Source organism: Talpa occidentalis, unplaced genomic scaffold (assembly GCF_014898055.3).
Source record: "Talpa occidentalis isolate TD23 unplaced genomic scaffold, MPIMG_talOcc4v2.1 talOcc4.10, whole genome shotgun sequence".
In the NCBI taxonomy this organism is placed as follows: Eukaryota; Metazoa; Chordata; class Mammalia; order Eulipotyphla; family Talpidae; genus Talpa; species Talpa occidentalis.
Window position 1 is genome coordinate 82,503,503 of NW_023600993.1, and position 21,952 is coordinate 82,525,454.

The 21,952-nt window shown below is 43.5% G+C and overlaps 1 protein-coding gene across 2 annotated transcripts in view; it reads left to right on the plus strand.

Annotated features, from left to right (window-relative positions):
- Positions 1-6,465, plus strand: part of GPCPD1 (glycerophosphocholine phosphodiesterase 1) — a 54,902-nt gene extending 48,437 nt beyond the window's left edge. For both annotated transcript variants that reach the window (XM_037495010.2, XM_054696506.1), the window contains exon 20: positions 873-6,465. In XM_037495010.2, coding sequence (XP_037350907.1) covers positions 873-1,062 — 190 coding nt within the window. In that variant the 3' untranslated portion in view covers positions 1,063-6,465. The remainder of the gene's footprint in view (positions 1-872) is intronic.
- The last annotated feature ends 15,487 nt before the right edge of the window (positions 6,466-21,952 follow it).

Genomic DNA, 21,952 nt, shown 5'->3' on the forward strand with positions numbered 1-21,952 from the left:
CTAATTCCTTTTCTGTCATTTGCTTGCCTGATTGCTCAAGCTAAGACTTCCAATACTTTGTTGAATAGTAGTGGTACAAGTAGACATCCTTTTCTTGTACCAAATCTTAGAGGAAAAGCTTTCAGTTTTTCACCATGGAGTATAATGTTGGCTGTAGATTTGTCATATATGGACTTTATTGAGGAATGTCCCGTCAATATTTCACTCTATATCTCTACCACAAGTCATTCTGCTACTTGACAATATTTAGGTGACTCTGAGTTTTAGAGGAATTTGGTACTGCTTTTAACTACTCTTTTTGCTTTTTCTACTACTGGCTTTCATCTTGGTCTTTTCCATTATGCTAACTGAAACACCGTTATTATTTATCCAGATGTTTTCCAGCTCCCAAAATATTGTTGCCTGTCTCTAGTTTTTCTCAAAGATTTTTTTTTAATCCATTTATTTTATTTTTAATGAACTATAGGGAAAAAGTGATCTTTAGTGCTCTGAAGTCAGAACTGGGCACGAATTTTAGCTCATAGTAACTTCTCATCCGTAACACAAGGCATTCTTGATTGACTTAGAGAAAAGATACTTAAAAAATCACTAGTAAGGGATAGGTTTCATTTTCTCATTCAATGCTTTGTAATCAGCTCTTACATCAAGGGTACAAAAGGAAATGCTGCTATTCTATATCACTGGAAAAACTGGGGAGAAAAAGATTTTTAAATAGATTTTGTACTTGCATCTTTAAAAAAAGGAAAAAAGACTCTGATGTGGATGTTCCTGGCATTGTATAAGTAAAGTCTCCTGGAAAGGTTAAGTCAGACAGGTCTTAAGTAAAAATAAAATTACACTATTTTATGTGTTTTGTGTTTGTTTCATCATAGGATATATGATTGGATGCCTGAACAGCCAAATATATTTCAAGTGGAGCAGTTGGAACGCCTGAAGCAAGAATTACCAGAGCTTAAGAGCTGTCTGTGTCCCACTGTTAGCCGCTTTGTTCCCTCATCTTTGTGTGGGGAGCCTGACATCCATGTGGATGCCAACGGCATCGATAATGTGGACAGTACTTAGTTTTTGTTGAGCAGAGGCCATTTGGGGGCTTGCACCACTGTTCTGGGTGTTCACTTTTCATCCTTGAACTTTGTTTTCTCTGCCTTTTAGGGTTCTCAGTCCAATGAAGCAATAATGAAGTATTTTACTATTTCACTACAGTTCTTGCTAGAATTTCAAGTATGCTACTTAAATCACTTGGCCAGGTATAATTACCAGTCAGTCTCTTTACAATGAGAAAATTTATTGATTGGTAAATATTTTAAACTAAACATGTAAATGTATAATATTAAACAAATATTCATTAAAAGCATAGCATTTTGAAGTTACCTATATAACTATCTTATATTTACATTTCTTACAGCTTTTCATTTGATCAGGTCTGAAATAATTAGCACTTGGGAAACATGACTATGCATAATTATACCTGACCATGGAAAAAATAAGTACCTCAAATGCATGCATTTGCACTGGTGATTCCAACTGCACAATCTTTGTGCCATCTGTGTATATATGTATTTTTTTACATGGATTGACATCCACATATACCATTTTCATTCAGTATGAACCTTGAGGCTGCTGCCATTTTCCCACTTAACCAAACCAATGCCTGTGTAAACAGCCTGGAGGTATCCTTGAAAGCTTATTTCCTAAGTCTTTCAAAAGTTGTTTTGCATTAATGTTAAAATTTCAGAACACTGCAGGGTAATTTAATGTATAAAATATTAGAAGAAGTATGTATTGCATACTTAGAAAAGTAGATCATAATGTATAAATTTTATTCAATGCATGCTTTAGGTTTTAAGCATGAGATTATACATGTTTACTGTAAGTCCTTGCATCAGTGGTGCTAGGTGAGTGTGAGAAGGTGTCAAGGACTCAAAATGTTTTGTTGCCTAAAAAAAAAAAAAGGCCTGTTTGTAGGCACTTTAAATATGCTTATTTTAAGTGTCTCTCACTACCTATTACACACCGTTGCTTTGTGGGTTTGTTTTGTGTGTTGTATAGTAGTTTAAATCGCCATGCAAAAAAATAAATGTCCTGAATTCTCATTGGTTTTTTTATTGGTTAACATATATCATGCATGTAATTTATTTAGAATTGGAGAAGATCCTACTAAATGCATATGCATGTTTTTAGGATTACACTAAGATTTCTTTCATATGAGACAGTTTGCCTTGGCTTAACTGTAACTTAAGAATGCATGTTAAAGAAAATACGCAGATTTATTTTCTTCCTTATAAAATGAAATTTCAAGAAGGTGTTACTTTTGTAGAATTGGCTCTATAATATGAGAAATTGGAATTTAGTGTCTAAAGGGGTGACTTATTTGCATCTACGTTATCCCTTGTTCTTTGCTAAAGTTTATTCATATGTTAACATATTTTGGCAGTAGCTCAGAACCTGAGATTTGGAATTACATATTTTCTCTCTTTATTTTTTAAGCCAAACAATGCAATTTGATCAGCCTGAAATCATGTGGAGAAATACTTTGAAATCCTGTGATATTATTATGTTTGTAATACAGATATTTAATGGAAAATAGCTTAGGAAATGGAGTCTTCCGCAAAACTTCTGTATACTTTTCCCATGTTGAATGAGATTTTTCCAACACTGGTGTGAATTAGCCACTTTTAGAAAATTCCTGAAAAGAATGTTTTTCTTCGTCTGCAGACTTTTGTACAATACAGTTACCATTACTTTATGGTAACCTGATTAGCCATATGTATACATTTCTAGTCCTGTTCATTTGCTCCTCACCTGTACTTTTTCAGTTCCAGTTCTCCTTTGAAGACTTCAAGGTAAAGGGGAAGCAGATCATAAAGGGATGAAGACAGGATGAGGAAAGGCAGGCCTGTGGCCTGAGCAGTGTTAATTTGCTTACATGGACTTACAGTGACTGCTTGTGAGGGACAGACCCTCACTGCTCACTTTCTCTCCTGTTTCTTCCTGACCTCAGAAACCAGTGTTAGTAGGAGCATTAGCTCCTGGTTTTGATAGAGCTAAGTCTAGGTGTGCAGATCACCAGCTGTTGCCCTGTACACTCTGGTCTGGCTGCACCATGCTCCTATACTGTCTGTGGCCGTGCACCCTCTACCTGGAAGCCTTCTCCTCCCTACAGACACTGTCTCCCTGCCAAACACATTTCTCCTTAGCCGTTGTCCCCTCTTCTCTAACCCTTTGCCAAGACATCAGAATGGATGATCCGCCCTTTTTACTCCATAGCCTTATATGGTCACACCTTGATCACACGTGCATAACAGTGAATTCCAGGTAGTTCCAGTTGATATTTGTCTTACCTACCAGGCTGTGGGCGCTTCAAGGACAGGGACCTTGTCTTGTTTCTATTTCCACAGAGCATGGAACATAATAGAAAATAAATGTTGGAATCATTGGGATAATTTGTATCAAATGTCCTTTTGAAATAAGAGATTATGTTTACTAAGAATGTAAACTAAGATTAAATTGGTTTACATTTTGACAATTGGAACAGTTGATGTCAATTTTAAATGTAGAGGTAGAGGTATAATGTTAAATTATTTTATATACTCTGGAAATTGAGTGAAATGTTTGATAAAATGCCGCCATTGTTCTCTCTGGTATTTTCTACTCTCTGGAATTATGTACTGTAACTGACTAGATGTAAACGTGAGGGGTTGGTAGTGCCTGAGGGCTACCATAACCACGCATTTACCCATTCCCATTGTTCCTTTTGACACTATTTTTCTCTCCAACACCCCCATGTTTCTGCCTACCTCAGTCTCTTTCCTGCTCTGAAATGCCTTCTCTGTCTCCCTTCAGTTTCCAGCTCAGGTGCCACCTCCTCCACGAAACCCTTTCCTCCACTTTTAATCAGAATCATGATGATGCAAACAAATGTAGACAGCCTCAAAATCTCACTACTTTGTTGTGCAGCTGGGTTAGCAAGCACAACTGGTTCAGACTAGAACTGGGCTTTGTGACTTCTAATCATGTGTTCTTAAACTGTGCTGCTTTTTGAATTCTTGTGGCTGTTGTTAGCATCTGCTTTCTTATAGTCCAGCCTTTTATGTGCCTGTTTTACTTCCCTAATAAGATTGTAAGCCCCTTAAGGGCAGGACTTCTTTGCATTCCTAGTGCTACTCTTGTGTCCTATACTTAGTTATGAACTAGATAATAAATGGTGGTGGCAATAATCCTAGTTTCCTAACTCAGATTGTTTCACAGTATACATACAACTTTGTATGGCATGCTTGACCATATTGTCTGGACCGTGTGTGTGCTCGTGTGCATGTATATATATGTGTGTTTGCATGTTTACACAAAGAGTTCCCACTCTGCTGTTTGCTTGAGACCACATATTTGAAGGATTACCAAAAACCAGTTTTTCTGCTGCATGCTATATGAGGGTAATTATGGGAATAAGTAGAAGACAAGGTATAGTTTTTCTCCCAGGCCTGGCTGCCCCTTCCAGGGCCAGTGCACCTACAACCTGTAGCTGGTGGCCTGGCAGTGAAGAAGGTGCTGCCTTGGCTAGGACTCAGGTGGGCCTGTGGGATCATTGTCTCATTAGTCCTAATGTCTGATCACTGCCCCTCGCTGTTGGCCTTTTTCTTCACAGGCTGACTGTATTTTGTCTTTCACAGTGTTTGCTACTCTAGGTTGACAATAGAGTCTTGTTTGTTTATATTTAAATACATCTCATTTGCTTCCTTACATTTTATACATGGATCACATACTTTTTGGTTGGAGAGCAATGTATATTAGAAATACTGCATTGTTTTGGTGTTCGTGATTAGAAATTCATACAAATATAATCACTGGGCTTGTGTAGTTTGAAAAATAGATTTGAAATGTTTCAAATGCAAGTCATAGGACTAAGAGCGTTTGAGTAAGTCCTGATTGATAATAAAAGATCATAGACAGGAACAAATATTTTGTGAAGCTCTCAATCCCAACAAAAGTAGGTTAAGAGAAGTGGATAGTTTTGAAGCCATTGTGGAGCACAGCCTTTGTAATCTCAGAGGCCAGGGTAGTGCTCGTGGGTTGTACAGGGAGAATGAAAGCATCATCCCAACCATGGAGAGGAATTTTTTTAATGTCAGAGGCTTTGCATCCTTGTAGGAGATAAAAATTTATGAATGATTTTAGAGTGGAGAAAGCACAATAAAATGAAATATATGTTAAAATAATGATGATCTAAACATACTTTTACCTGTTTTCCTCTGATAGGAAACAAAATGCAATTGTGATTGGTGACCTTCTGAAACTTGCAAACCCAAACGACGTAACTTCACAGGAAGAAAACTAAACACTTAGTGAAAGTCATCATATCTCATGGTTTCAAATAATCTTTGCAGCCCTATTCCCTAAGTTCCAGATTCAGACATCTGTCACCTGATTTTATTTCATTCCTTTCCATTTATATTAAATAATTTATAGGGTTTTTTAAAGGGAAATGTAATTTCTATTTATCTTTTTATACATCCTCAACCTATTTTATAATTATCATTTTTAGGCTGTTTTAGAATTATTTCCTATTTTGATTTTGTTGATTTTAGTGACTTTTTGTTAGCATTAAGTTTCCTCATGTGTTTTGGGGTTTTATATACAAGATCTTGTTATTTCTTTCCCTCTTTGCTGGTCTTATGATCACCTCCCTAAGGAACTCCAGGTCCTCAATCTCAACACAGATATATGATCAAACCCAGGAATTAATGCCTAGAAGGGCACTGGGGACATTGCTCCCAACTCTAAGGAGATTTTTATATTTTATTATTCCTTTTCTCTCCTTTTGCTGTTTGCCCATTTTTCCTGTGTATTTGAAGCTATATATATATAGCTGGTTTTGGTTTTGGTTTGGTTTGGTTTGGTTTGGGGATAAACTTGCCAAATCATCAGATGTTAAAAATTCTCACCATTCCAGAGAATAGTGATGTAGGTTCTTCCTCCCCAGGAGAGACCAGAATTAAGGTGGTATGTGTAGTGGAGGTGCTAGGTTCTCCATCTGCCCGGTACTGATGCCTCTTTTGGATACTGGCATTTTCCTTTGGGGGATGTCTCTGCCCTTTTGGGTACGGTTTTTGGGAGTCTATGAAATATAGTGTCCTTTCGCCAAGCCAAGACTGGGTACATGAAGAAATCAAGACAACTGCACTGTGTAGGCTCTCTTCTGTATGACTGCATCTTAATCAGTGGCCCATAAAGGTGACGACTCTTTAGACTGTTTCCATTGCAGGGCAACCTAAGTGGTTGACATGAAGCCCATAGGACCTTCTGTTTCTTCTTTCTGACCTGACTTTGTAGAAAATTTCTTTCTTCTAATAATAGAGCCAGAATCTGTTTCTTACACTTGTAAAATATGTGCTCTTATGGATATGTGTGTGTGCAGGCATGTAATACTCCAGTATCATTTTATATGCTATTCTTTCAGCTCAGCAGCTTGCATTTTCTTCTCATATCTGATACTTCATGTACTTTGCATCAAAGAAGAAACATTTCATAAGAAATCAAGGAGGCTCTACTGCAACTTGGAATGGGGATAAATGAACAACTGTAGATTTTATCTCAGTTAACAAATGAGTATCTCTGAGCGTCAGGAGCCCAGCCTGAGCTTTGCTACCTTGTGAACTGGTGGCAAGAGTGGCTCTGTCCATCTTCATGAATGTTCTGTTTCCCCAGGCTCATCTCTCACCTTCCTCAACCTGAACCCTCCATTCCTGTCATACTCTACTACTCACTATTTCAGAAGGCACTCGTGATGTGGCTTTGTTTTCATCATTAAAAAGATAATTTTAGCTCTCCTTCCTGCAAGACCAACTCAATGCCTGGAGCCTTGACGGTGTGCCCCAGCCTAGAGTTCTGTGTCCTTTTCCCCCTGGATTCCCAGAGTAGCTGACTGCTGTTCGCTTGATAGTACTTTTGTATCTGAAGCCAGGATACAAAGAACATGAATTTGGCCAGTAGGAGGCATGACTAAAATGAAGGAAAAATGTATTTCGATTGAGTGAAAGTCATTTAAACCAAAGTTCAGAGACCTAAAAACATGCAATAGTAAATATGCACGCATAGATGAATTTGACAAGATCCTCCCGGCACTAACCTGTGACACATAGATAGCATCTTAAATTTTTAAGATGAAAGAGACTTTTTCACTTTATAGTTTGGCCTGTTTTAGTATAATAATTTTGTTGGCTGCTTGAAGATTTGGGAACATTTCTAGAGAATGATTTGGGTACCGGTGTGGTGTCAAGAAAATCTCCCAGCGCTCTCCGCTCCAGTTCCCGCTTGTTATTCTTACACCCGTCTCCCCTGGCTCAGCGGACACACAGCACCTTTCCAGAAGGGACGTTTGGGTTGAGAGAGCCGGTGAGGTCTCCAGAGGAGGGCGTGCAAAGGAGGACAGGACCATCTCATGCAAGCTCTGAGGAGGGAGTGGGGTGGGTTTGGGGCAGGATGTGACTGGTTCCATAGCAGGTAGTGTGTGAAGAAAAAAAAAAAAAAACAACAGCGGGCAGATTAAAATCACCTTCTTCCCCCACTTGCTGTTTCTCTGAGCCAGTGCCACGCTACTCATGGAATCCCTTTCCCAAAAATGATGAATGAGTGGGAAAGGACAAAAACAGGACTGCCTCTTCGGCTGGAATGCATCCCCTTTCTGACGTCAGTTACCAAACCATCAGTAATTCTAAAGCATGAAGGAAAATGCCTGCCTCTGTCCCCCTCCTATAGCTCAGTGCTTTATCCCTTCCTTAGTCACTGACTTAATGTCACATTTCATGACATCTGGCCTGCTGTCGCTGAGTCAAACCTGCTCCTCTTGCAGGAGAGACCTGATCTCTGAGTCCAAGTGGACTCTCCACCACTGCACACCACCTACAGGGGCATCTGCCCTCCACAGAACCAGCTGGTGGCACCTCATGTCTGCCTGGATGCAGACGCCAGGGGAGGTGGAGGTACCATTGTCTTTGTAGGGAAGAACTTACTCCCCCCCCCCCCACATGGGTGTGCGTGTGCACACACACACATACACGAGCCAGGGCTGATCCTGTGCCACTCTGGGGACTCAGAGTGGACGTGAGGGAGCCCCCGCTCAGCCCCCTCCAGATCACTTGTGACCCGTGGATTCCCTTGTCCAGCACCTTAAGCAGCAGTGTGTGGACTGCTATGAGCTCAGGAAACTGGCATGGAATGAAATAAGTAGGCTTAAGACACAGAATTTTCTTTTTTTTCTTTTATTGTTTTTAATTTTTTTTTAATTTTTTTTACATCATTGTTCATTTTTAAACAATATTTGCTTCCCCCCCTCAGGTGTAGTCCCCATAGAATTTCCTTCACCAGTGCACCCGTGCACCATCACCTCAGTCCCCTGTGCTCCCTCCCTCCCTCCCTCTGATCCCTCTCCCTCCTCCTCCCCTGCAGGATGTCTCTGGTTTATAATTGTCCATTTTTGCTTTGTTGTGTTTTGTACTGTTATTACTTTTTTACACTGATGTCTTATTTGGTTCCCCTATATTCCTGCTATAAGTGAAACCATCTGTTATTTTTCTTATTTCTTCTGGCTTATATCACTGAGCATAATTCCTTCTAGCTCCATCCACGTTGCTGCAAATGGCATGAGTTTATCTTTTTTGATTGCTGAGTAATATTCCATGGTGTATATGTACCACATCTTCTTGATCCAGTCATCTATTTTTGGGCATTTGGGTTGTTTCCAGGTTTTACCTATTATAAATAGTGCTGCAATAAATATAGGGGTACAGGTGGTCTTTTGAATCAATGTTTTTGTGCCCTTTGGGTTGATTCCCTAGGAGAGAATTGCCAGGTTGTATGGTAACTCCATTTTTAGTAGACTGAGGACCCTCCAGACAGCTTTCCATAGTCGTTGGACCAGTTTGCACTCCCACCAGCAGTGTAGGAGAGTTCCTTTTTCACCACATCATCGCCAATATTGGTTGTTGCTTGGTTTTTTGATATTTGTCATTTTTAGTGTTGTTAGGTGGTCTCTCAATGTGGTTTTGATTTGCATTTCCCTGATTATAAGGGATGTTGAACATTTTTTCATATACCTGTTGGCCATTTGCATTTCCTCTTTGAAGAAAGAGACAGAATTTTCTACAGGAGACCACATTGCAGTAAATTCTGAAGCTTGTGCTTTAATTTTCTTTTTTCCTGATTATTTTTTGAAAAAAGCAAATGCAAGAGAAAATTCACAAGTTTGTAATGGACCACATTTTGGAATTCTAAAACTGGGTACTTTACTTTTCTTCACAAATCGTCTTAACCTGGCAGCCCCTCTGTCACTGAGACGTGGGGAATCAGGGTGGGGGCGGGGTTGTGAAGAACAGGACCTCCTTCAGGGGAGGAGAAGCAGGGGAAGTTCCTTGCAGATAAGAAAGGGAAGTAAGAAAAGGCTTCCCCAAAGTGCGGTGGGGGGATGTGGAGAGGAAGCTGGTGAGAGTTCAACCCACTTCTGCCGTGAGGCAAAACAGAAGGTGGCTGAACAAGTCCCCAGAAAAGTAAGGGGAATTGCAGAACAAGGGTATCTTGTCCCTTCATAGAAAAGTGGTTGGGTCAGGTTGCATATCTCAGGGGACTTGGTAAAAAGTAGGGGCTTCAAAAGAGAGCAGAGCTGCTAATGATAACAATAATTCCCCCACACTTCCTCCTCCCAACACCATCACCACCACCACCAGAGGCCTGGCCTTGTAAAGAACAAGACCAATAATGGCCTGACCTGGTCCATACACCACAGCCCGGATGCCAGTCCCTCCCTAAGGTGTGGGCAGCATCTGTGACCTGTGCCTGGGAGAAATGCCCAGAAATGGAATACTTAGTCAAAATCCACATGGACTCTGTGACTCTTTAAAAAGTTCTTTCTTGCCTGTTAGAAATCTAATGGAATTACAGGTAAAAATAATGTTATGTTATAGAATTTTATTATGTCATAGATTTGCTTTAAATTAATCCAGAGGGCCACCCCTGATGGTGATACAGTTAACAAGTTTGTCTTTCCCCCATTTTTTGCAATTCCCCTTATCTAGCATTAACAGGATTGATGACTTGTCTTTCCCATTTGTTGCAGCTTCCCCTCCCCTTGGGAAGAAAAAAAAAAAAAGCTGGCGCCACCGGTTTCCCTGCAGACCCTTCCCCCTCTCCCTAAGGAAAACAAGTTGGCGATCACCCGTCTCTGTGCCTTGACACCTTCCCCTTCCCTTAAGATGAATGAGCTGACACCCATCCATCTCCCTGTTGAGCTGGCACCCACTTGTCTCTGTGTGGACCCCTTCCCCCTCTCCTTCGCGGATGCCTACCCATCTCCCCCTGTATAAATACCCCTGCCCGCTGCCAAAGAGCAGGACGGTGGTTTTTCGGACATGAGTCTGCCGCCCTCCTCATTTGTCGACAAATAAAACCGCTTTCCTTTTCCTCAAACTTAGTTTCCTTTTATTGGCTGAGGGAAACTGAGGCCGGCGTTCGGTAACAATGGCGCAAGCGGTTGAGCGCCGCTGTGAAGCTGTCCACAGCCTCTGCAGCGCCGGTTCAGTCCCAGCCAGCCAGCAAGAGTTCACAGGGCACACAGACCTTTCCTGCCACGCCCGCTGCTACCGTCAGCAGTGTATTTTGTCAGTCTGCCTGTTCTGCTCCCCACTCTGTCTCTGGTGAATCCTCTCACCCTCCTGTGCATCTGGACTGTACCCCGGTTCTTGTATAAATAAATCAATAAATCTTTTTAAAAAATAATTAATGCAGATAAAACTTAAGCAGTGACTGCTGGGGAAAGGGTGTGATGTGAAATAAGGATGGCAGAACGTTAACAGCTGTTGGAACAGATTGTGGGTTTTTATGTCTGTACAAGTGAGAACTAGTTTAGTAGAGCCATCATAAAATACCATGGACCTAGTGGTGCAAACACCAGACTGAATTCCAAGATCAAGGTTGGGCTTAAATTCTATTCTAGATTTCCAGGGGAATTCTATTTCTGTAGTATGTACATTTCCTATCTCATAACATGTATTTATGATAGTAGAAAAACTCTCAAGAAAGCAATAAAAATATACAAAAGGCTGAGCTAAAACTGGAAGAAACATCTGAAATGGAATGTCAGAATTCTAGCATGAAAATCCATCCAACAGGCAATTAAACACAAATCTGATTTTGACTTTGTATACCACTAACCTAATCTCTACATTTTGGATTGTAGTCTTTATCTACTCAGGTTGTAGTCTTTGGAAATTGAATTTTTATATAGCTCTTAAATTGTTGGTGATCAGCTAGATATTTCAGAAAATAAAATATATGCCTCCTATAAAAAAAATAAAATTGAGGCCATGGCTGCTCTGAAGCATCTGTTATTCCAGAAAATTAGACACTATATTCAAAGGCCATGTGGAGGGGCAAAAAGAGTGTCTCGACCCTACAAATGGCCGGGACTGCCAGGAGGATAGTGTGTGTGTGTGAAAGGGCGATCTAGGGGGAAAAAATGACTACCAGCACGTCACTATTAGTCTGTCTCAGGACTCTGCGCAGGGTGAATGGGGAGAAAATGTCTCCCCTAAGATGACAACTCCTCGATCTGTCTTCATACTGGTTCACAATCAATTTGAAATTCACCACATGAAAAATCCTAGAAGGAGAAATGACTTTGAAATGCCCCCTGGTGGGTTGTGGGGCCCCACTGGAGCAAATGTAAATTCCACTCCCCCTAAACCCCTAAGAAATCTTTCTTCAAGCTAAGGTCAATCAAATATTAGAACACAATAAAAAGTCACCCCCACGAGTGAGTCTGCAGACTGTGGAATAGGAAATGTGAACCCCAAGGACTCCAGAGAGATTTACTCTCCGGTTGGACCTGGAGCTGGTCCCCCTGAGGAGGCAGAAACTGGCTGGGGGTGACAGGCCCGTGTCTGCCCAATTGCTTCTTGGGAGGAGGCCCATGTCCTGTTCTTTTTGCGCAAGACTAGTAGATGGAGGTCTAAAAGGCTAAGACCCAGTGGGTCTCCATCTGTCCTCCTCGAGCTCTTTCCCAGTTTCTTTAATGGAATTGGCCACTAGCTCTCTCTTTTGTCTCTCCCTTCCACGGTTCCCCACAGGCATATACCTCAGCACCCCTGAGGCATGATCTCAATTACTGTTCTCGGTCCCTGCTGCTCCACTGTAAGTCCTCTGAGTGCACAGAAAAGAGCAACTTTGTGACATTAGCACCAAGTACTGACCTGGAAATAATGCCCACATAATAAAATTTTTTAAGATTTATTTTATTAATTCATGCATATATGAGCTGGAGTGTAGGCCAGAGGTATGGGGTGGGGTGAGAGGATTCACCAGAGACAGAATGGGGCAGATTGACTGAAATACACTGCTGAGGGGGGCAGCGGGTAACAGGAGAGGTCTGCCACACCATGTGGGTATCTCCCTGGCTGGGGATGGAACGCGTGCTGCAGTGGCTGGTGATAACTTGATAGTGCTGAAACTTAACCCCTTGCACCACCAGGGAGGCCCCTCTTCCTGCTTTTTAGAACATGCCCAACAGGTGAGGGGTAACCATGTTTCTAGGAACCAACTTAAAATTGAGCTTTAGCAGCGCAGTCTCTGCCAACAGGTGTCATTCAAGAGGTAATTGAGAGCCTGTCTCCTCTGACTCAACAAGGAGTCTTTGCTGTAAGAGTGAAGGGCCCAGCTTTGGGGATGAGTGTGATGCAGGCAATCCAGATCGGTTGGGGGAGGAACTCTCATGGACTGCAGCCCCACACCCTCTGCCTAACCCCAAGCTCTACACGTCGTCCAGGCCCAGCCTGCCCACAGGCCCTCTACCAGCAGGTAAGCAGCTCCCTCAGTTTCACCGACATGGGTCATGATGGTCCGATGCCGTTTGGAGATGTGGATATTTTGAGATTCAAATGACAAAAGCATATAATGGGAGACCCGAGACATCTCAGAATGAAACGGTTTCACAATCACTTCCTCATACTAAATAAACAAAGCATTGGACTTTCAACTTAATAAGTGGACAGCAGATAATCTGGCCCTCCTGGGAGTCTCACCTGCCCCGCTGGGCTTTCCCTTCTCTTCCCCTCCTTCCTGATCCCACACTCCTGAGCCTCGCCCAACAGCGAGCTGGCTCTTGCCCTGGGCTTCACCTCCAGCTCCCCAGCCCCAACTCCACCTTATCTCTCACCCATAGAGATGAAAAGCCTGCTTTGAGAGGGAACCGGTTATTGGAATCTGGATGTCACAATGTCCATTCCAGAACCCGCCTCAGCCGGGCCATCTCCCTGGTCAAGGGCACCTGTGTTTGGAACGGAGGAGGGAAGAGGGAGCTGAATGGAAACTGGACTCTTCCACAGGACAACCTGCACCTTCAGAAAGTCTGCTTTCTCCCTTTCCCCCTTTTCTGCTTATCTGATTATGAAGCAACCATGTTAAGAAGGGGGGGAAAAAAAGCAAGAGATCTGGAAATGCCAAGGATTTCAAAGGCCTGGAAGGAAAGGAACTCCATAAACTCAGGGTGAAACTTTGAAGCCAGCTTGTGGGGAAGTGACCGAGACCAGATTCTCCTGACTGCAGCTGTGAGAGGGACGAGAGACCCTGCGCCCTGAGAAACAGGCGGCAGCAGGAGAGGCTTTGGGATGCCACACAAGTCTCCGGTCCAGAGCAGGATGCAGAGATGGAGGTGGACATCTTACTATGCCCAAAGCAAGGCCAGTGCCAAAGACCGATGCAATGAGGTCAATAAGCACACACGTCCATCTGATGGGACTTGCACTCTGCTAATTGAATAATTTTTGTGCCAAAATGGATAATGCTGCCACGCACTGAAAATATATCATAATGAAATTGTAACAGGGTGGTCCCCAGGAAAGGGGGAAGTTCTCCTGGCTCCATCCTGCTTCCTTCCTCAGTCTCTTCTGCAGCTTCTTCTCTCTCTGCTCAGCTCCACCCTCCCTTGGGTGGGGCAGGGAACCTGGAACTTCCCCTTTTCTGGGGACCACCTATAACAAAATGTTTAATGAAATAATGTTTCAAAATGAAACAATGAAAACCCTATGCATTCCTTCCTCTCAAAGTTGCCAGGGCACAACCTCCTTCTCTAACGAGAGACAAAGAGAATCAAGCATTTATCCTACTTTGACTGAACTAGTTGTCTTTCAGGAAAACTAAGTCCTTGATAAGGGAGAGTGTTCCTTGATAGAAGAATTGGAACGATCAGAAGCAAGAGGGATGCTAGAATTAGGAAAATAACCATCTTGTAGCATTCCTGAAATAATGCCAGTAGGAGACATTCATCAGGAGAGGCTGGAACCACTGGGAAAGTTGACGGGAGGCTTCATGAAGGAGGGTCCGCCGGCGCCGCCTGAATCTGCTGAGTAGTCCTCTAATGCTAAAGCAGCAAGGAGCTGTTTGAGCCCTGACAGGCCAGAGCATGTCCTCTCAACTCTCCTTAAGTAAAAAGCTGAATCTGAATTTGTGGAAGCTTCTAAACAAGATTTATGGGGCAATAGAAAATACAGAACACAGCAATAATGACACTGTAAGAAGCCAAAAACCAAACCCAGAACACAGAATATTCCAGAAGACAATTGTCTCAGCCTCTCCAAGAAATGAATGGCACTAAAGCAAAAAGAGAAAAGATTGCTATAGGCTAATCAGAACTTAAGAAATTCAATGACTTGACCTTTTTTGATTCAAACAGCCCAGCTTCAAACATGCCTTTGAGATAACCAGACAGGTATTAGATGAGAGAATTGTCATTAACATTACTGATTGTTAATAGCATGGGTTTTTCTTTTTAAAAATATTCTTATCAGATAAAGAGCATGTTAATGCAGTGACAAGAAAAATGACAAAGGATCTTGGATTTGCTTTACAATAATCCAGTACAAATATAAGGGGGTGGGAGAAAACCGGCAGAAGATTGTTGACTGTGATAACTGGTAGCTGAGTGATGAGTACCTATGGGTTTCTCACTCTGTTTTCATAGATGTTGGAAATTTTCTGTAACAAAAAGTTTAAAGAGAAGGCAGATCAGGGGCCCTAGCTTGCTTCTGATTCTGTCATAATTGGTTCTAAATGTAAACAAGTCAATTCACTGCTTGGGCTTCTGTTTCCCTATCAGTTAGGTCCGTTCATTGAAATGAGCTCCCAGTTCTAACTTCTGTGGTTCTTTAGCTTATCTTCGATTTTGGAGCCATTTTTAAATGCCTTCTAGTTGTCTTGGGGGGCTGGGGGAACAGCATCTGCACCATAGGTGATGTGGGGTGTGGGGGATCCCAGGGGGAAGTGGAACGCAGACCCAACCCAGGGTGAAGGGGTGATAAACAAGACTGTGTTTTGCTTTACTCAACCAAGGAACTACAAAAGTGAAGACAGATTCATCTGTTGCAATTCCCCCCACTCTTTTTTTTTTTTTTTTTGCGGTGTATGCTGTTGGTTCATTTCTTCAGAAAGTTCTGTACAGAGGTTCTAGAAAGGAGAATTGCTCTTTATCATTTGGGGTATTGCAGAAGGAAGGGCTTTCTTCAGCCAGGATGACGCGGCTGACTCAGCTCGAAAGATTGATTTTACACTGAGAGCATAACTCAATTTGAATTAGATTAAATGGTTAAAGGGAAATGTAAGTTCGACCCAAATAACAAAGCTGTGTTTAATAGAACAATGTTTTATACCATTTTAGTTTGTAACTTAATTGTAATTAAATTCAATGAAAAAGTCAGTTCCTCACCCACACCAACCACATTTCAAGTGCTCAGTTGCCTGATGACTGGCAGCTACCATGTTGCATTGTGCAGGTCAGAGAAACCTCCCTGCTTCTCTCAGGGGTGTGGGTGTTTCTTTTCTGCATTTTTGTGTACCTGTGGGCCTGAATGTGGAGTGGTCTTCTTCCTCATAGCTCCTTTCTAGAAGGGTCTCCTCCTTCCTTCCCACCACAAATTGTTTCTCCTTAGCACTTGGGAGTTACAGTCATCTACCAACACCAAGGTGAATGGTTTTATTCTGTGACGATCCCACTTTCTGGCTCCTTGTCATTTTCTCTAACAGTCTCTGTCACACGCTTGAGAACAGCAATATCTTGGTTATTAATATTCCCAACACACTGGCCTGTCAGTTTGCCAGTGAGCTGTCTCCTCAGTCATCCATTTCTCATGTTCCAGGCCCATCCTAGCCCATATCAATAGCCTCTTATAACAGAATTTCATGCACCCCACTCTCCTCTCCCCACTCTCCCACTCTGACACCTTCCTTTCCACAAGACCACCAAGGCATTGATCCAGCCCCTGAAACTACAGCTCACCCCTCCTCTTCACCCAGTTTTAATAAGAAGATCCATTGCTGGAAGTTCTCCCTTACCAGTGCCCTGTGGGACCTCAGCTACAAGCTTGCTGGTTCATGATGGCTGCAGATAAGAAGCAGGTCATGAAGGTCATACGTGGAGAGCAGGAAGAAGCCCTTATATTGAGGTGGCAGGAGGTAGCAATAGCAGTGGTGCCCAGCAGTGGCAGCCCCTGGGGCTTCAGCCATAGCAGTGGCCTCATAAGTGGCCAGAGAGGCTGTGATAGTCCCCCCTGTTATGGAGGAGCCCTATTAGCTTGTATATGATTTATAGACAAAGCCTGCACAGGGCCAGGTTTAGGCCTATTGTAAGGTAAGTGATGGTCATGCTTTTATGTCATTGGCCTCTGTGGTTGTCACCTGCAGCTTTGAATGCAGAAGGCGCTTAGGACTGGGGTGGACACCTAGAGTGTCTGACCCATTCAGACTTCCTTTCTCCCACATGGTGTTCTACCATGCTTTTATAGGCACAGAAAACTTCCACTTAGCCAAATTCATTTTATTTTCATGATATATCACCTAGGAAAGTTATATGATACTTCATTTTCCTGATTTGAAAAAGATACATAATGCCCAACTTTCAGGGTTGATTTAAAGGTTTTATTTCCTTTACAAAACTTGTGTAAATCACATATATCAAACGTGTGTGTGTCAAAAGTCAGATGTATTTTAGCAAAACCTCACATATCCAATGTTTTGCTATGATTTGGATTTCCTTTCTTTTTAAATTGAGATATAATGGACTTGTAAAACTGAATTGAAAGGGTAAACATGTTGATTTGATAATTATATATGATAGCCACTATAGTATTAACACCATTATGTCACATAACAATTATTTCTTTTTTCTTGTTATGAGAACCTTTATATTTTAAAGATTTTATTTACTTATGCATACAAGAGCTGGGGTGTAGGCCAGAAGTGTGTGGGAGGGGTGGTGAGAAGATTCACCAGAGACAGAATGGGGAGCAGAACAGGCAGATCTACTGAAATACACTGCTGAGGGGAGCAGTGGGGGAGACAGGTCTGTGGTGCCATGTGGGTTAGCGCCCCGGCCAGGGATCCAACTCCAGCTGCAGTGGCTGCATTGCTTCATAGTGCTGAGACTTGCACCACCACGGAGGCCCTATTATGAGAACACTTAAGATTTCATCACTTAGCAACTTTTAAGTATATAATGCACGATTTTAAATTATAATCACAGTTTTCTACGTTAGATAGATTTGGCATTTCCAATTTTTAAAAAAGGCAGGGGCTCCTGATTTCCTATCCACCTTATCCTAAACTCCGTCTACTCTCCCTACCCCCAGTAACTTGGTGCCTGACTCACTTGGGTGAGTATGAGCTGCCACGCCTGGAGTGGCTGCCAGAGGCAGGGTCCCCATAGGTGTTCTTTATGTAGATGAGGTACATGTGCTTCAACTTGACTTTACCTGTCTCCCTCCTACCTACCTGCCTAACTATCTTTTCAGTCATTCATCATTCTACTACTAAAGTACTGTGTAATTATGGTATGTCTTGCTCTCCCCCTCTACCACGTTCATAAAAAGGAATTGGGAAAAAGCCAACTTTCCAAAAATTAAAAATTCTATAACCATCTGCCTAGAGCTATCTCACCTGCCCCACACCAAATTAGCCATGTGACCAGATGTGTACCCTGCAAAATCCACCATTGGCACCATTTTCCAACCAATGGCATTTTGAGTATCCATGCAATAAAATGTAATTTATACATTTTTTGAAGTTAAAACAACACACCGTAAAATGCCCACATAAGAATCTTATGAACATTTTATTGACAAGTCTCTAGTTACTAAATATTCTTGGTACTGGAAACTGCAGTAATGAGAATAATAGCTTAGACGTGAGCGCCACCTTCTGGCGCTCTCGTGTACTTAGGGAAGTGTTGAGAGGCTGCTGCTGAGTGCACTGTCTGTACCAGCTGGGTTCTATTATCAAAGTTCCAAGAACTCTTTTTTTTTTAAATAGAGGCATGTTTTATTTATTTATTTGTTTGTTTTGCTTATACATGCACTGGGTACAGTCAGAAGCATGGGAGGGTGAGAGAATTCACCAGAGCCAGAGCAGGGAGCAGAACAGGCAGAAGGACCAAAGCACACTGCTGAGGGGAGCAGCGGGCGGCAGGAGAGGTCTGCGCGCCATGTGGGACCCTCCTCCAGTGGCCGGGGAGCAGCCGGGGATCGAACCGGCGCTGCAGAGGCTGCGGGCAGCTTCGCAACCCAGCGCTCAACTGCTGCGCCACCGGGGAGGCCCTTCCAAGAACTCTTATCTTTACTTTTCCCACCTGCAAAAAAGAGGATGACAATCTCTATTCCAGGCAATTACAATCGAGCTAAATGCATAAGGCATTCTGAGACATTGTCAATACGCGCAGCTTGGGGCTAAATTCTCAACACGTGAACAGCAGTAATCATGAGATGCAGGGACAGTGTTCTGAGCAGCCAGCCTCAAGCCATAAACCCAAGCAAGAAACCTGTACTGAACAAACACTTTCATTTTGTGTCCCTGATCTCTGACTTCAGGTGCAGGAAGCATACTCTTTATTCAAAAAGTGAAGATTCTAAATATGTGATCTTGTTAACTTTTTGATCTACCTCAAGCAATTCTTCACCTGTTTGCAACACATTATCGTAAAAACACGCTCACTTTTAATGTAGGGTTTTTCCACAGGGCTTATTACAGGAAGACAGTTTAATTGCAAACATTCTCCTTACCTGAAGGAGCTTCAGTGCTGTGTGTTTATGCTGTCACCTTGTGGTACTTTGGAGAACATGTCTCTGATGTATTCTGGAGCATTTCGCTCATTTGGTGGGTTCTAGCCTTTCTGATCACCACTACATATTTTGTGTTACATGCTGTAGGGTTGTAGGGTAAGGAAAAATGTCAGGCTTTTCTGCCCTCCTGCCATCAGGATAGATGATGGATCCTTGCGATCCTGAGTGCATGCCTGATGGCGGGCACCTGGAGTAGGGTGTGGGCATAGGTAGATGGGATTCACCTGGGCTGAGACTGTGCTTTTAAGGGTGGCGTCACAGGGACGCCAGCAGAAGTCAAAAGAGAAGCCGAGAAAGAAGGAGCAGAAGCCGAGAGAGAAGCAGAGAACGCTGGAGAGCCCAGATAGAGTGAAGACTTGCTGGGGGCTGGGAGGCCTGCCAGCCTCCTGGCCCCCCAGCACCCTTGCCTGCTGTGTACTGGGTAAATCCCAATAAAAGACCTGCAAAAACCACTGAGGACTCTGACTCCTCCTTTACCCGGTCTGCTGGATCCTAGAAAACCTGCTCAGTGGCCATTCCTGCCACTACAAGGATAAATGAAGATGATTGTTGCATCGGGCAACACCACATTGATAAAGAAATGGGAGTCATGGAGCAAGCTACATAATGCAAGATGCTGCTGAAGAGCCAGATCCTGGCCTTTTTATTGATATACAGCATCGGTTGTAAGGGGGAGGAGCAATAGGAAAGGGGAAGGAGATTAAGGAGGAAAGAGATTAAAGTAAGGGGAAGGATGTACAAGATCAGGGATTGTGAGTCTGCCCTCAGGGCACTTCTTATCTGCTTGATGACTTGATATTGTCATTGAGATCATGCCCTAGTTCCCCAGCCATGGTTTCAATCTTGTCAACAAGGCTTCCACTGATCAGCTTCTGGGGTTCTTTGTTATGCATCAGTCCACAGCACCTCCCCCCACGCCCCCAGCCTTCCCAGCTTTGTGCTTCTGTTTGATTTGAAGGTCCCCTTGCAGGGTTGGGCTCCTGTACCTAATTGACCTTATTTAGGATTTAACAAAATGGCAGCCAAACAGGCCACTTAGGAGTAGCAGACCCACAGTTGATCAGGCTTTTTATGCCATTGACCTCTGCGGTTATCACCTGCAGCCTTGATCTTATTAATGTAGAAGGCGTGTGGGTGTGGGGCACGCTTGCCTGACCATGGGCACCTGAGCATGAATATGTGAGCGTGCAAGTGTGCACATCTGTGCCTAGGAGGGCGGGGATAAAAGGGCGGCGTCACCCTGGGGAAGGGATTAAGTTGCTGTCTCCCTGCTGGCTTGTTTCCCCTGCTTGTCATTAAGACCCATGAAAAGGATGCCAAGGGCTCCAAAATTCTCTTTCAAATTGCTAGAACTGACATGAACCTCCTGGGCCTGGGATGGTTGCAAAACACACATCTACATACTACATAGATACCCATAACCCAAAACAAAAATTTGTGTTCCATATAGTGGGTCTCTTCTCCCAAGAAATTATCCCCTGTTCTGCAGAGAATGATGACAATGCACATCCTGGCCAAACAAGGGAACATCACTGCCCATCCACAGGCCAGAGGCTGCCCCAGGGAGGCTGTGCTTCTAAGGGCATTGGACTGAGGCAGATCTGGGAAAGGTAAGCCACAGAGACACAGTTCAATATTTACTGACTCTAAATGGAAATATTTAGTTCTGTTATCATGTCCCTGATGGAGTTTTGCAGAGTGCGGGGTCTTTGGCTTCAATCTGGGAAAGGTTTCACCAGAGCTCCCAGTTTGGAGACACATGGAGAGTTCCCCAGGTGAGTTTCTCCATGAGACAGAGTCGTTAGTGACATTTAAAGGGCAGGTTTATTAGGGAAAGAGAAAGAGACAGGTTTGCTGGGAGAGGCCTGCATGGTTGCAGGCAGGTGGCCTTGAGGAGAGCGGCCTCTGCTGAGGGAGGTCAGTGAAGAGAAGTCCCGGCAGGTCACGGGCAGGCAGGAGGTTGCTGCCCTGCAGAGGGAGAGAGTTGGTGAAGAGGCACCACCTGCATAGTCACAGGTGGGCAGTGGGAGTGCTGCCCCCAGCCTGTGCAGAGACTGTGCCGAGGCCCTTCTGTTTGGGAGGGGTCACTCCTCCAAGGAGTGGCCCATTTGTTGCTAATTTGGTTAAGTTGGCAAAACCAGGAAGGCACCAGATATTTCAGGGTGGGCCCAACCTCCATATCTTTATCCTCAGGCCTTTGCTCCATTCCCTACAGCATCTGATCCTGCTTGGGTCTCAAGCCTTGTGATAAGGCACTGGTGCCTGAGGGTCACGACCTCTACAGCTGGGTTAATGGTCATGTTATTTTCCTCCACCCCCACCCCCACCATTGTTCTCACCCAGCTCCTCCAAGCCCACCTTAACTCTGCTCATCCCATGCCCAGTCTCTGGAGGAAATGTGAAGTGACAATAATAGTATGGACAGTCCGAGTTGCTGCAGCCTCCACCCTCAGGCTGCTGTAAACAGCCACCCTTTGAAGGGCATCTTGGCTGTGCTCAGGTTTGCGCTGTTACGAATGAAGCGAATGAAGTAGCTATGAACACCCTCCAAGCCATTCGTGGGGCAGGTGACCAGGCTGATGAGCACTGACCAATCAGCATCCATCAGCATTTGATTCTTTGGAGACAGAATCAGTTGAAGTGACAAAGCCTCCATTGTTCAAGATGACCCAATGTCTCGGTGAGTCTCATCCAGGTTCAGTCGTTCAGAAGGGCAGTTGCTGGAAGGTTCTTGGGCTGGGAGCTGACAGTAGGTAAGGCCACTGTAGGGCAGGAATGGCCACAGAGCAGGTTTTCTAGGATCCCAT